The sequence below is a fragment of the Oncorhynchus kisutch genome, linkage group LG25, assembly GCF_002021735.2.
Source record: "Oncorhynchus kisutch isolate 150728-3 linkage group LG25, Okis_V2, whole genome shotgun sequence".
Classification (NCBI taxonomy): domain Eukaryota; kingdom Metazoa; phylum Chordata; class Actinopteri; order Salmoniformes; family Salmonidae; genus Oncorhynchus; species Oncorhynchus kisutch.
In genome coordinates, this window is record NC_034198.2 from 30,916,697 (window position 1) to 30,932,946 (window position 16,250).

At 41.2% G+C, this 16,250-nt stretch overlaps 1 protein-coding gene across 3 annotated transcripts in view; it reads left to right on the forward strand.

The window, feature by feature from the left end:
* thbs2a (thrombospondin 2a) overlaps positions 1–9,613 on the forward strand; it is a 32,042-nt gene extending 22,429 nt beyond the window's left edge. For 2 of the 3 annotated variants that reach the window (XM_020460548.2, XM_020460551.2), the window contains exons 14-24: positions 1,507–1,725; positions 2,227–2,334; positions 3,040–3,199; positions 3,665–3,783; positions 4,054–4,288; positions 6,094–6,321; positions 6,781–7,052; positions 7,221–7,318; positions 7,586–7,725; positions 7,995–8,028; positions 8,546–9,613. In XM_020460548.2, coding sequence (XP_020316137.1) covers positions 1,507–1,725; positions 2,227–2,334; positions 3,040–3,199; positions 3,665–3,783; positions 4,054–4,288; positions 6,094–6,321; positions 6,781–7,052; positions 7,221–7,318; positions 7,586–7,725; positions 7,995–8,028; positions 8,546–8,549 — 1,617 coding nt within the window. In that variant the 3' untranslated portion in view covers positions 8,550–9,613. The remainder of the gene's footprint in view (positions 1–1,506; positions 1,726–2,226; positions 2,335–3,039; positions 3,200–3,664; positions 3,784–4,053; positions 4,289–6,093; positions 6,322–6,780; positions 7,053–7,220; positions 7,319–7,585; positions 7,726–7,994; positions 8,029–8,545) is intronic. The other variant, XM_020460550.2, reaches the window with a different exon arrangement.
* Positions 9,614–16,250: the final 6,637 nt, after the last annotated feature.

Sequence of the window (16,250 nt, forward strand, 5' to 3'; positions counted from 1 at the left end):
AGACGATTCTGTGCTTCCAACTTTGTGGCAACAGTTCGGGGAAGGCCCTTTCCCGTTTCAGCATGACAATGCACCTGTGCACAAAACGAGGTCCATACAGAAATTGTTTTTCGAGATCGATGTGGAAGAACTTAATTGGCCTGTACAGAGCCATGACCTCAACCCCATCGAACACCTCGCCAACTGTGAGTCAGGCCTAATCGCCCATCATCAGTGATTTATTAGTGGCCCACATTTTTAGAATGAGTCTACACTCTGCGGCAAGGGTGGACTCCACTATGCATGAACATAGCACACCTTGACCCTGTATAAGGAGAGAGAGAGGGAGAATGTTATGAAGCTGTAATATATATAATATATATATATAGATATAGATATATAGAGATGTATATATAATAGCAAACATCTGCTATCTGCTCTCTTCATACTTGGTGTTACAGTATGAGTGGAGGTCTTAGATGGGAAGAGAGAACTATAAAGTGATGTCTATGTCTCTCTAATGTTGTTGTTTGTGTTGTTATCTACGTTTCCACTCTAGCAACACATGTATTACTGTTTAATGCAGCTCTGTCATGTCAATAGCTATTTCCCAGTGGGCACACACTGGTTGAATCAACGTTGTTTCTGAAATTACGTCGAACCAATGTGGAATAGACGTAGAATTGACAACATCTGTTGTGGCATACATACATCGTTTCTGCTTTGAAACCATGATAATTGAGTTCACACACAGATTTGTTGTTGAAAAGTTGAATCATCACTTCACTATCCAATAGACCTGGGTTCAAATACTATTTAAAATCATTTATCTGGACTTGATTGAGCTTGCCTGGCACAATGAAACCAATGGAATAGTAATTAAAAAAACTACTGGCTAAAGTATTTGAAAGATCTCAAATAGTATTTGAACCTAGATCTGTTGTTCTGCCCTAACATTACAGACCTCGTGAATCATTGCTTTGTCACTGGCTTTTAAAAACTGTACCGGCTCTGATCCTAGGCCAACATCGTACAAATTGATTTGAGGAAAGGGGAAAGGGGAATTGTCTCATTGTCTCATCTGTTTCCCAGAGCTGATGAAAAAAAGAAAGGCCTTGTTATTGGTCATCACGTAACGTTGTTGTAACGTTGTACCATATGAGGTCACGGAATGGCATCAAATCACTTCCTAATGATGGACATCTGTAGCAATAGAGATACAACAGTGTTGTCTTTAATTCTCTTGCCGTAGCTACATAAAACACTGTAGCAGAATCCACAGGGTTTATGGCAGAGCAGGGGACATGACATGACAGGACATAACATAACATGACATCTGAGAATACACTTCACCCCAAGAAATGAGACTCACTGATTTACAGAACGTTTATCATGCTCATGCACTGTCCTCTCCTGTACAACCCCAGACAGTTTGACTTGATGCTCTCTCTCTCTCCTCAGGACAACTCTCCACTCCTGTACCACCCCAGACAGTTTGACTTGATGCTCTCTCTCTCTCCCCCCCAGGTCTGCGAGCCAGAGAACCCCTGCAAAGACAAGACCCACAACTGTCACCGGTCCTCAGAGTGTATCTACATCAGCCACTTTAGTGAACCCATGTACAAGTGTGAGTGCAGGATTGGCTACGCTGGTGATGGTTTCATCTGTGGAGAGGACTCAGACCTGGATGGATGGCCTAATCACAACTTGGTGTGTGGGGCCAACGCCACCTATCACTGCAAAAAGGTAACAGACTCTAACTTTATGTTCTCTGTGGGCCACTTTCCTGGATCCAGAGTAAGCCTAGTCTCTAGTCCCCATTTAAATATGCACTCTTGAACTTTTGTATAATTTCAGCCAGTAGTTTTGAAAGTGGTGCTCACGAGCCAAAACTGGTCCCTATTTTTGTGTACTACGTAATCCATTTGGTGTGATATGTTACCAATCCAATTCATGCAATATGTTACACATTTCTTGTGCTTAAGATTGTGGAGTGCATTTTTAAGTCTAGACCTTCCTGGAATAAAAAGGACTTTCAATTGAGATTCTCAATTGAGCATACGCTTTAGTCCAGGACTAGGCTAAATCTTATTAAGTCCAGGAAACTGTCCTAATAACTTTTATCCTCAACAACAGACCTGCAGATTTTCCACATTTTCTAATCTTACGGTATGACAATCTTTGACATTTTTCTTCCTGTGGCTATGTCTAAAACTGTTTCCATTTCTATTTATCAATATTTAACAGGATAACTGCCCCAACCTGCCTAACTCTGGACAGGAAGATTTTGACAAAGATGGTCAGGGAGACGCGTGTGACCAGGATGATGACAACGATGGAATCGTGGATGAAAGAGTAAGCTATCTTTTATAAGGCAAATGTGTTAAATGGATGATGGATGAAAAGATTCACAAACTCTTGCTACAGTCTTAGAAAAAAAGGTACAATCTAGAACCAAATAGAGTTCTACCTGGAACCAAAATAGTTATCCTTTGGTGACAGACGAAGAATTGTTTTGGAACCCTTTATTCTAAGAGTGTATGACAATGGAAGTTTGCTTCAAAGGTCAATGTTTGATTGTTAAAACCAACACATTTTTCTGCAAATGTCTTCATCAGGGTATTTAGATGAATTCAGTAGGGAAAAACGGACACTCCAATCATTCCCATTTCGCTGCTCTCTCTCTCTTCAGGACAACTCTCCTCTCCTGTACAACCCCAGACAGTTTGACTTGATGCTCTCTCTCTTCAGGACAACTGTCCTCTCCTGTACAACCCCAGACAGTTTGACTTGATGCTCTCTCTCTTCAGGACAACTGTCCTCTCCTGTACAACCCCAGACAGTTTGACTTGATGCTCTCTCTCTCTTCAGGACAACTGTCCTCTCCTGTACAACCCAAGACAGTTTGACTTGATGCTCTCTCTCTCTCTCTCCTCAGGACAACTGTCCTCTCCTGTACAACCTCAGACGGTTTGACTTGATGCTCTCTCTCCTCAAGACAACTGTCCTCTCCTGTACAACGCCAGACAGTTTGACTTGATGCTCTCTCTCTCTCCTCAGGACAACTGTCCTCTAATGTACAATCCCAGACAGTTTGACTTTGATAAGGATGATGTGGGGGATCGTTGTGACAACTGCCCCTACGAACACAACCCTGCCCAGATCGACACCGACCACAATGGGGAAGGTGACGCCTGTGCTATCGACATTGATGGAGATGGTACTAGCCTTTTCTTACCATGTTACTAAACGTGATACATTGCTGTATTATAATGATATTAAGTGAGAACAGGGAAAGGCTCCTTCAACTCTTATAACTTTTATATTCCGTGTAATATATTATTTAAAAGTCATTCATCTGTATTGCTATTGACACTAGTTGGCTCTGAAGTAGTCATGACATTTTTTTTTTTTTAATCTTAAGAATCTCAGAAAATATTTTATGGATTATTGCAGGGTAGTAAATCATGCAAAGGAATGACCAGCTGGCACGGTTTTGCGATTAATCTTTCCGCCCTCAACTATGAAGTGATTAATTAGCATTAGCTACTTCTATGGCACGGAACGCGAAATGCCACATGCAAGAACAGGCAAGCAAATATCTAGGATTATGACTACAGATATGTCCTGAACACATGATATTACCGCTGCATGTTGTTTAATGTCCATTTCCATATTCCTTTAGAAATCCTAAACGAGCAAGACAACTGCCCGTACTTGTACAACAATGACCAGAAGGACACTGACATGGATGGAGTCGGTGACCAGTGTGACAACTGTCCTCTGCTACACAACCCTGACCAGGTGGGAATAAAGAACAGTCACTTTGCCTTTTGTGTAATTACAAAAAGGACATCAGGGTTGCAAAATTCCAGAAACGGTCCCCAAATTCACAGGATTTCTAGACATTCCCAGTTGGAGGATTTGGATGACCCTTCTTATTCCTCACTCTGGGAGTCTTGCAACCGGGATTTCTGGAAAACATTTGGAAAAGTTCTGGAAAATGTTGGATTTTTTTTATCATGCTGGCCACTGTAACACTCCTGTCCTCTCCTGTCCTCTCCTCTTTAACAGGCTGACACAGACAATGACCTTGTAGGAGACCAGTGTGACAACAACCAGGATATCGATGAAGACGGTCACCAGAATAACCTGGACAACTGTCCTTACGTCGCCAACTCCAACCAGGCTGACCACGATAAGGACGGCAAGGGGGACGCCTGTGACTTCGACGATGACAATGACGGTATCCCTGACGATAGGGACAACTGTAGATTGACACCCAATAAAGATCAACTGGACTCTGATGGTAAGGGGGACAACACACACACAGACAAACACACCATGGATCAGCATGTTGAATACCCTCACGCCCGTGAAGAATGCTGTAACTGTAGCTGCCTGTAGCTGCCTGAGGAAGAATTAGTATCCAGTAGGTTGATTTGTGACTTCTGTAATAGCCCTGTATACACTACCATAGATACTATCAAACATGACACAGAGGATTGCTTGTGATACAGGAATCTTCCGTTGAGACGTCCCTGCACCTGTCCACCCTCCTTTTTACACTAATCTTTATAGATATAGGTCAACATGCCATGTCCCATTGTCCTGTAAACTATAGCTACTACTATAACAGCGGTTGTGTATGATATAGGAATAGCGTTTTTCTGCATCTGCCCACCATAAAAAACATGGGGTGCCTTTTACCTCTTAACCACCTTTTCATTCATATATTTACCGTTCAGTATGTCTTGTTCCATTTCCCTCTCTCTGTCTACAAAATGTGAAGTATGGTGGGCGGTTTAGAAGTAGTGTACACACATTCAGGAACCTGCAGGTGTAGGGTACAAAAAGTCAACTGATGATAGAAATATAGATATCTGTACACTGTTGAATTGTTGAATGCTCCCGCAGTTTTATTGTGGTGCAAGTATGGTGGGTCAGACATTAAGGAGTTAACAAAAAGGGGTATTTCTGGGTTAGGGTTGATGACGTCATTAGCGTAGGACTTTATCGTGCGGGAACCCATGAGGGAATCATCCGCCAGACACCCAGCCGCCAGGCCATTAAGTTTTATTTCCCATCTTCCGAAGGGGGCATCTGTGCTAATCCACAGTGCCCAATTTCAATTTCATCATGCAGAGTTACCTGAAGTTTGTGTAACTGGCTTTAACTAGAAGCAGGCTGTGTGGAGACTGGGAGAGGTAGGGAGGGTGAGGGAGAGGGAACTAGAGAGCGAAAGAGAGAGCGATGGAGAAAGAGAATTAGATACTTCTCAAAGACAAACCCTAGAGCCAGATCCCTTAACCCTCTTAACACCTCATCAGAAGGTGTTTATTCGATAGAATCAAGTCAGCTTCCTGTGCAATTACAGAAGAGTAGAGGAGAAAGTGAAGAAAACAGGCTTTACAGCTCGCTGGCAACTTCCCTTTGCTCTGTATTATGAGTCTGTTTCTAATAGACTATGGCCTCTGAGATAGTTACATGTTTCAGTAGAAGTTGTCACGGCATGCAGATGGCTGAGACTCCTTATTGGACTTGGCGGACATATTAAAATCTACAGGAATTGCAATTCTTGCGATTCTTTTTCTGAAACGCTGGTAGAGTGAGTGAAACGTCTGCCTTCCCTGTGGTAGGAATGTTGCAACATTATTGCTAGTGTGGAAACTAGGGAGTTATATAGGCCTACTGTAGTCGCCATGGATAGTTTTCACCAATCGTTCCATTAAAACAGAATAGGAGAGCAACAAATATATATTATGAATTCATGGTTCTCTTTTATTAATTCAAAAAGGTGACACGTTTCAGCACAGGAAGTGACACAGTGGTCTAAGGCACTGCATCGCAGTGCTTGAGGCATCACTACAGACACCCTGTTTCGAATCCAGGCTGTATTCCAACCGGCCGTGATTGAGTGTCCCATAGGTGCGGTGTACAATTGGCTCATCGTCTTCCGGGTTTGGCCGGTGTAGGCCGTCATTGTAAATAAGAATTTGTTCTTAACTGACTTGCCTGGTTAAATAAATAAAAATAAAGACCATAGTCTCTGTCAAAGTTCTCACAATAGGCCTCTGTATTTTAACCCAGCATCTTCCATTCTTCTATCAACAGGCGACGGTAGAGGCGACGCCTGCAAAGACGACTTTGACAACGACAACATCCCGGACTTCCTTGACGTGTGTCCTGAGAACAATGCCGTCAGCGTCACAAACTTCCGTAAGTTTCAGATGGTGCACCTGGACCCCAAGGGAACAGCGCAGATCGACCCCAACTGGGTGGTTAGACATCAGGGCAAGGAGCTGGTACAGACCGTCAACTCTGACCCTGGCATCGCTGTTGGTGAGTAGGATATAACCTCAATATGTAGTCCCTATACTGCCGTAAAAGAGAGAGAAATATTAGCGATAGATTAAAGATATTTAATTCACTACAGTTTAGAGATGTGCAGAATGTCAACTCTGACCCTGTCAACGCAGTGGGCGACCTTACCTCAGATACTTTCATATATTCCCTTGTAGGGTAGCAAAATTCAATAAACTTTCCCTTTTGCCTGATTTTTCAGAAATCCCAGATTCCCTCCCAGCTTATTCCCTCCTGATTCCAGGAATCCGCAATATGGATTTCAGGACATTTGCAACCCTATACTGTTGTATGATCATTTAGATCTGATATGTTACCATATGCAAGATGTCCAACTATTTCTATGATCTATAAATATCAAGAGGAGCAGAAGTATTATTCAAATGTGTGTCCCACCAACCACCCTAGGTGTTCACTTTTTCTGTTCCACCGTCCTAGGCTTTGATGAGTTCAACGCGGTGGACTTCAGTGGTACGTTCTACGTGAACACGGACCGGGATGACGACTATGCTGGCTTTGTGTTCGGTTACCAGTCGAGCGGCCGCTTCTACGTGGTGATGTGGAAGCAGATCACTCAGACCTACTGGGAAGACAAACCCTCCAAGGCCTTTGGTATCTCTGGTGTCTCTCTCAAGGTGGTCAACTCAACTACGGGCACAGGGGAGAACCTGAGAAACGCCCTGTGGCACACAGGCAACACAAAAAATCAGGTGTGCTAAGATCCAATATATAATTTTGTAGAGACAAAAAATCATATGGTTTCTCTGGTTTAGCCACACCCTCTATTAAGCAATCTTTCAAGCAGCCAGTCGAATTTATAAAGTTATCATAAATCATAGATCTTCAATAATTAAATGGTTTCCTTCTGTTGTCCACAGGTGCGCACTCTGTGGCACGACCCAAAGAACATTGGCTGGAAGGATTACACAGCCTACAGGTGGCACCTCATCCACAGACCCAAGACTGGATTCATCAGGTGAGCAGGTCTAGCCTAATGCCTAGGCTTTAGCTCAGTGGGCTAACACAGTCTCGTGGTATGTAGGAGACCCGGGATTGAATCCAGCCAATCACACCCATCGCACTTTCCTCAGTAACAGTCTGAAAATACTTTTTATGATAATATACTATAGGTTAAGCTGTTAACCAGGGTGTTTTGTCCATAGTGTGCTTTGTCCAAATGTACAGTACTCCAGCACTCCACTCAGTTTCAATCATTCATGTATTGTCTTGTTGTGTTTTGAAGGGTTGTGGTCTATGAAGGGAAACAGATCTTGGCAGACTCGGGACCAGTGTACGACAAGACGTTTGCTGGAGGACGGTTAGGCCTGTTTGTCTTCTCCCAGGAACTGGTCTTCTTCTCTGATCTCAAATATGAGTGTAGAGGTGAGTCATGTAGTTAGCAACACCGTTCTAGCCAGGTCCCAGATCTGTTTGTGCTGTCTTGCTAACTCCTATGGTGTCACGCCAATGACCATAGGAGTTGGCAAGATGGCACAAACAGATCTGGGACCAGGCTAGTACAGTCCATGGTTTGTGAAAAGAATGGTTGGTTGGTAATTGTGGAAGAGATCTCTCCTATTTGGGAGACAAAATGCAGATGAAGGGGTAAAAAAAGTGTTTTTAAAACCTTCCAAATCTTTTCCAATACTCAGATAAGCTGGAGTTTCCAACTGTGTTGTCCATCAGGTAACAATCATAAAGGTGCACCTGTTTTGTGTCGGCTGTATAAAAAATCACAACAAAAAAACAGAAGTCACGCTTTTGTTTCTGCTGTAACGCTGAAGTTCGGCTATATGGATGTAATAGAGCCCTTTGACTATGTTGTGTGTATACTGTACGTGTGTGGTTCAGATTGTTCAATGTGTGTGTGTGTGACACTGTGTGTGTGTGTGTGTGTGTGTGTGACACTGTGTGTGTGTGTGACACTGTGTGAGAGGTCTGGTGTGTGGTCTTAAAGGGTTTCAGGTGCTACTTTGATCTCAAATATGAGAATATTGCTTGTTCACGCTTTACTGTATGATACACACAATGCTCCACCGGTTGCTGTATTGTTGGCTATATTTCCATACCATATTGTGTATGTATACGGCTGTATAGATTACTCTATATACTGTATGAATCTGGATATGCTGTTATTCCTTAGCTTTTTTGTAATAAATGTGCTTAGAATAAATAATCATACATTTTCTCCTATTTTCACTAGATAACTGAACAGCGTTGGATGTGAAAACTTCAAATGGCTAAAGACACTAAACCTCATAACCTGATCATCAGCCTTTTGCTGATTCGTTCATCATTTCAACCAATGAAATGGAGCTTCAGCTTCGCCCCACCAAAGTATTTTTGCCTCTAACTTTCCATTGAAGAGGCAGCCGGGGCCTTTTCCAGTTTTTCTGAGTGCCTTATGTGAAAAGACATATCCTTGAGAAATGAAATCCGATGACAAATGAAAAAGGTCTTAGCAATGATAAAAACTAAGTAACCGATGTTGACAACATATTATAGGGATTACTTGTACAACCACTTATGTGCTTTACTCCGATTTCTTCCAAACTTTTTACAGCTTTACATTAACAAAAGTAAATATAAAATTATTGTTACTCGATAAATATTGATATTGTTTGTGCTGGAAAAGAGATCAACTTGATGCTAAGTACAATGTACAATAAAGGCGTCTAGGTTGCTTAGCAACTAAAGGTCTCTGTATTGACCTCAGCAGTTTCAGCCCTGCAGTGAAAAATTGGATCAATTTTAATATTTACTGCCAAATATCCACCAAACTCTTAATCAATACCAAAGCACACTGATGTACGTCGCTAACTTGAACAAAGTTCTTATTTTTTGTATTGATTCTTATACCACCCAGAATGCAGTTTTGTTAAAAGGGTCTTCAGTTGCTCATTTAAAATGTTTGTCAAACTCTAAAAAGGTTGACCGTGAGACCGTCTTATAACATTTTAAAGTACTTTGGGATGAAGATGTTTATACTAAGTTTGTATTATAATTTCTTCTGTAAATTATTATCACGAGTTTATGTCTTGCTGGTTTGTTTGTTTTGTTTGTTTGCTTTTTTGTTAGAGATTGTAAATAATTTATTTATTTGTTTACACTGACGAAATTTCACAATTGAAGATTGTTGGATATCAACATAAAAATTTCTCAAACATCAAGTTAAAAATACACTATCACAAACTTTGTGTACTATGCAGTGTTATGCCATGTGTTATACTGAACAAAAATTTAAATAATAAAACAACATGCAACAATTTTATTGATTTTACTGAGTTACAGTTCATATGAGAAAATCAGTTAATTGAAATAAATTCATTAGGCCCTAATCTATGGATTTCACATGACTGGGAATACAGATACAGTGGGGGAAAAAAGTATTTAGTCAGCCACCAATTGTGCAAGTTCTCCCACTTAAAAAGATGAGAGGGGCCTGTAATTTTCATCATAGGTACACTTCAACTATGACAGACAAAATGAGAAAAAAAAATCCAGAAAATCACATTGTAGGATTTTTTATGAATTTATTTGCAAAATAAGTATTTGGTCTCCTACAAACAAGCAAGATTTCTGGCTCTCACAGACCTGTAACTTATTCTTTAAGAGGCTCCTCTGTCCTCCACTCGTTACCTGTATTAATGGCACCTTTTTGAACTTGTTACCAGTATAAAAGACACATGTCCACAACCTCAAACAGTCACACTCCAAACTCCACTATGGCCAAGACCAAAGAGCTGTCAAAGGACACCAGAAACAAAACTGGGAATACTGAATCTGCAATAGGTAAGCAGCTTGGTTTGAAGAAATCAACTGTGGGAGCAATTATTAGGAAATGGAAGACATACAAGACCACTGATAATCTCCCTCGATCTGGGGCTCCACGCAAGATCTCACCCCGTGGGGTCAAAATGATCACAAGAACGGTGAGCAAAAATCCCAGAACCACAAGGGGGGACCTAGTGAATGACCTGCAGAGAGCTGGGACCAAAGTAACAAAGCCTACCATCAGTAACACACTACGCCGCCAGGGACTCAAATCCTGCAGTGCCAGACGTGTCCCCCTGCTTAAGCCAGTACATGTCCAGGCCCGTCTGAAGTTTGCTAGAGAGCATTTGGATGATCCAGAAGAAGATTGGGAGCATGTCATATGGTCAGATGAAACCAAAATATAACTTTTTGGTAAAAACTCAACTCGTCGTGTTTGGAGGACAAATAATGCTGAGTTGCATCCAAAGAACACCATACCTACTGTGAAGCATGGGGGTGGAAACATCATGCTTTGGGGCTGTTTTTCTGCAAAGGGACCAGTACGACTGATCCGTGTAAAGGAAAGAATGAATGGGGACATGTATCGTGATATTTTGAGTGAAAACCTCCTTCCATCAGCAAGGGCATTGAAGATGAAACGTGGCTGGGTCTTTCAGCATGACAATGATCCCAAACACACCGCCCGGGCAACGAAGGAGTTGCTTCGTAAGAAGCTTTTCAAGGTCCTGGAGTGGCCTAGCCAGTCTCCAGATCTCAACCCCATAGAAAATCTTTGGAGGGAGTTGAAAGTCCATGTTGCCCAGCAACAGCCCCAAAACATCACTTCTCTAGAGGAGATCTGCATGGAGGAATGGGCCAAAATACCAGCAACAGTGTGTGAAAACCTTGTGAAGACTTACAGAAAACGTTTGACCTCTGTCATTGCCAACAAAGGGTATATAACAACGTACTGAGATAAACTTTTGTTATTGACCAAATTGTTTTCTCATTTTGTCTGTCATAGTTGAAGTGTAACTATGATGAAAATTAAAGGCCTCTCTCATCTTTTTAAGTGGGAGAACTTGCACAATTGGTGGCTGACTAAATACTTTTTTGCCCCACTGTATGTATCTGTTGGTCAAAGAAACCTTTTAAAAAATGGGCCTCACAGTGGGCCTCAGGATCTTGTCACAGTATCTTTGTGCATTCAAATTGCCATCGACAAAATGGTGTTCGATGTCCATAGCTTATGCCTGCCTGTAACATAACCCCACCACCACAGGGCACTCTGTTCACAATGTTGGCATCAGCAAACCGCTCGCCCACACAACGCCATACACGTTGTCTGCGGTTGTGAGGCCAAATTCTCTAAAATGACGTTGGAGGTGGCTTACGGTAGAGAAATGAACATTAAATTCTCTGGCAATAGCTCTGGTGGACATTTCTGCAGTCAGCATCCCAACTGCACACTCCCTCAAAAACTTGACACATCTGTGGCATTGTGTTGTGACAAAACTGGCCTTTTATTGTCCCCAGCACAAAGTGCATCTGTGTAATGAACATGCTGTTTAATCAGCTTCTTGATATGCCACACCTGTCAGGTGGATGGATTATCTCGGCTTAGGAGAAATGATCACTAACAGGGATATAAACAAATTCGTGCACACAATTTGAGAGAAATAAGCTTTTTGTGCATATGAAACGTTTCTGGGATCTTTTATTTCAGCTCATGAAACATGGGACCAACACTTTACATTTTGCGTTTATATTTTTGTTCAGTGTACTTGATGGATATGTTAGCCAAATCCTCAAGATAGGCCCTATAATCACTCAGATAAAATATACAAAACAATGCAATGGTTTTAAGAGAAGGTGTAGTAGCTATAGTTTGGGTTAGTTGTAACACTCTATTCCAATATCCCTCTAGCATACCCCTTACAATGAAGCAATAGGATATTGTGCATGCATTCTAAGTAGTATGCTAGTATGGACATTGGAACATAGCCTTAAGTGTTGAGGAAGTGAAGATGATGTAAGAGTGAAACATTGATGTAATGGTAAGAGTGTCACGTATGGGGTTAGATGTAGTAGTAGTACCTGTGAGAGAGCAACAGTGATTATTATGTTAACAGTTCACAGCATCCTTGACCTTGACAACTGATGGTCTGAGGTTTGAGTGTGTATGCGACAGGGAGCATTTGACTTCATGTAAATGTAATGTGTTGTTCACAGATGGATGAGGAAAGAACGTTCTGCTTTGAATGAGTGAAATATGTAACCAGATGAAGGCCATTCTAGAATCTATCAAAAATCTAGTAAAAAGGTTTCTTGTCAACTTTTGGTTGACTTATATGGATCAAGGATATTTGCAATGTATAGCTTTTGGTTGTTGTTTGTCTGTATAGCGTTAATTGTTGCCGATTTTTGTTTTTTTGTAGTTAGTAACTAGCTTAGTTGTATTTTGTGAGGGATTTTGCAATGCATAAATGTAAATGTTTCAGCTTTTCCTTTGTTGTTAGATCTACATTGTCTACAATCCATTTTTTGTTAGTCTATCACATAAAAGAAATGATCTTGTTTCATAAATAAATTGTTTGTACACCATCTCTTTTTCATTGAGATAATGACAATTATGGAAGAAAATGAAAACGTGTTTATATTTGACATTAAATCGATTAATTATTTAATGAAAATATCAAATAATTTAAGTGTATTAAGAGAAAATATAACAAAACAATGTAGCCCCGATATATGAATCTAGCTTCTACAAAGATGAGATTGAAAACTTTAACTTCAAAGCTATTATGTAAACCATTTTCCAAACTTTGAACCTGTTAAGAGCTCTAAATGTGGCAGTCAATATTGATAGAAAGGTTTTTGTCCCATGCTGGATGCTAAAGATGGGACATTTTAGCAGGTTAGTTAACTCCTTTCACATTCCACGAAATGACATTGACGCAGGGGGTTGGGGGGTTGGAGTTGTCAACAAAGCAACATGACAGAAATATGATGCCAAGTTTTGAACTACGGGTAGTTTCATTGAGAAGATATATAAAGCGATCTGTGCATTTGAACAACAGCATAAATACACTATTGTAACGGTTTCTTTATGTGAAAGAGAGTCAGACCAAAATGCGGCATGGCTATTGCGATCCATGTTTAATCAAACACTAATACAAAAACAATAAACGTAACACGAAAACCGAAACAGCCTAATACTGGTGCAAAGTAACACAGCGACAGAACAAGGCCAATCACCCACAAAACCCAACACCAAACAGGCTACCTAAATATGGTTCCCAATCAGAGACAATGACGAACACCTGCCTCTGATTGAGAACCATATCAGGCCATACATAGAACTAGACAAACTAGACATGTAACATAGAATGCCCACTCAGCTCACACCCTGACCAACCAAAACATAGAAACATACAAAGCAAACTATGGTCAGGGTGTGACAACTATTTAGAATGAGCAGGCGTCTCACGAACGAACGAGTGCACTAGGGAGAATGCAACAAGCATACAGATGCCATAAGTGTAAACACATTATCTGACTGAAGATAGCTAGCTAACATAATGTCACAAAGCATGATCACTTGGCTAGTGCATATAAGTCAGATATTAGTTTAGAAAGACTTGAAATTGGCATGGGGGCAAGCTACCAGCTAGCCATATTCAGACCACTTCACTTTTTCCACATTTTGTTACATTACAGCCTTATTCTAAAATTGATTAACGTTTTTATTTTCCTCATACACAATACCCCATAAACAGGTTTTTAGACATTTTTACAAATGTATTACAAAAAAAAACGAAATACCTTATTTACATAAGTACTCAGACCCTTTGCTATGAGACTCAAAATTGAGCTCAGGTGCATCCTGTTTCGATTGATCATCCTTGAGATGTTTCTACAACTTGATTGGAGTCCACATGTGGTGAATTAAATTGATTGGACATGATTTGGAAAGGCACACTCCTGTCTATATAAGGTCCGACAGTTGACAGTGCATGTCAAGTCCCCAAGAACACAGCGGCCTTCATCATTCTTAAATGGAAGAAGTTTGGCACCACCAAGACTCTTCCTACAGAGAAGGGTCTTGGTCAGGTGACCAAAAACCTGATGGTCACTCTGACAGAGCTCCAGAGTTCCTCTGTGGAGATGAGGGAACCTTCCAGAAGGACAACCATCTCTACAGCACTCCACCAATCAGGCTTTTATGGTAGAGTGGGCAGACGGAAGCCACTCCTCAGTAAAGGGCACATGATTCTCTGGCCTGACGAAAGCAATATTGAACTCTTTGGCCTGAATGCAGAGCGTCACATCTGGAGGAAACCAGGCACCGCTCATCACCTGGCCAATACCATCCTTACGGTGAAGCATGTTGGTGGCAGCATCATGCTGTGGGGATGTTTTTCAGCGACAGGGACTGGGAGACTAGTCAGGATCAAGGTGGAGATGAACGGAGCAAAGTACAGAGAGATCCTTGATGAAAACCTGCTCCAGAGCACTTAGGACTTCAGCCAAGGGGTCTGAATACATTCTGACTGCACTGTAGATAGCTGCTTATCAAAGGTAGATAACTGGTTAATTTGACAAAAAAATCTACCTAACTATCTCTCAATATTTCTCAAAATTACTGTAGCTAGCTAATTCATTGGATTTTTTTGGGGTGATACACACGTTTTTGAACACCATGGGGGGAAACAATCAAATTGGCCAGTCGCATTCATGAATTTTTGTCCTATCAGAACCACAATTTGAAGGTTCTAGCTAGTGTATTCCTCTGCCCTTTGACTCTTGTTGCATGTAGATGTCCAGTTTATCAGGTCCCAGGCTGCCATGACTGTTATGATTATTTATTTACAAGTTAATTCAAATTAGCTTTTTGCTTTCACGCCATCTGTACCTGATATAGCAGATCTCATCTTACGTGCGGATATAAGCCTACTGGCGTGAGAGACTTTTTGAGAAAGAGATTAGAGCAGTCCCAGAAGTTCTGATTTGAGCACCCAAGCACAGTCCATTTACTTTGTGCTGTTATAATTTATGCTCTAAAATCCTGCGATTTCATCGGGGCAGCCCCCCCCACGTCCCATAGCAAATAGCTGGCAAAACAATTCAAGCAATGTTCGCACGGCTTACAGCTGCTTGCAGAGTCACTGAGAGGCAGAGTAGTAAGTAACTGAACAGGTTGTCTTTTAAATAAATAAAAATTGTCTTGAAAAATATATATTGAAAACAGGAAAATGTACACCCCATTCACAAGTGAGGAGCCGCCCCTAACGCCTTAATGGGAGTAAACAATATCTCTGAGAGAGAAGCTCCTTATCTGACCTTGCTGTGAAAATCCCAAAAAAGAAATGTTCGAACAGGTCTTTGCTCCAAGATCAGACACAAACACACACACACACACGCATGCACACAAATCATTGTCAAGTTCAACGCTAATAAAAAACAACGTAACCATTTAAAATAAAATTATGCAGTCACTAAATTATACATCCATTTGCACAAGCAATTGTGTTCCATGGAATGCACAGCAGCAAATGGGATTCAGATGGTTTTTCTTGTCACGTTGCTGCTCAGGCCTTTGTTACACATCACTAGTATAATAACACAGAATGACTTGCTCATGCAATCTGTGGCATAGTAGCAGCACATCCTCAATGAAAAACCCAAAGTGGACCTTGAAAAACCCTAACTAATAGCCAAACAGCACATTATATTCTATTCTATTCTATTCTACAATATATGGAACCAAAGTGATAGGGTAAATAGTTTGAAAACAGCAGCAGAAAATAGATAAAGTGTTATGTGTGTTGTACATGTGTTGCAGAGGGGTGGTAGAAGTCTATGTACAGTCTATTGCTGTTGCATAGTGTGATGGTCTTTTTGAGGTCTTCGTGACAGGAGCATCAGCACCAGGAAAGAATCTGTGGCATGGGGGTGGTAAGAACAGGAATATACTAAAGGATGGGTGGAGGGGTGGAACAATGGGGGCTTAACTACTGAGGCATCTGCAGGAGTCTGATGAGTCTGCAGGACGGCAGGTAGCCTAACGGTTAAGAGTGTTGTGCCAATGACTGAAAGGTCGCTGGTTTGAATTCCTGAGCCGACTAGGTGAAAAATCTGCTGATGTGCCC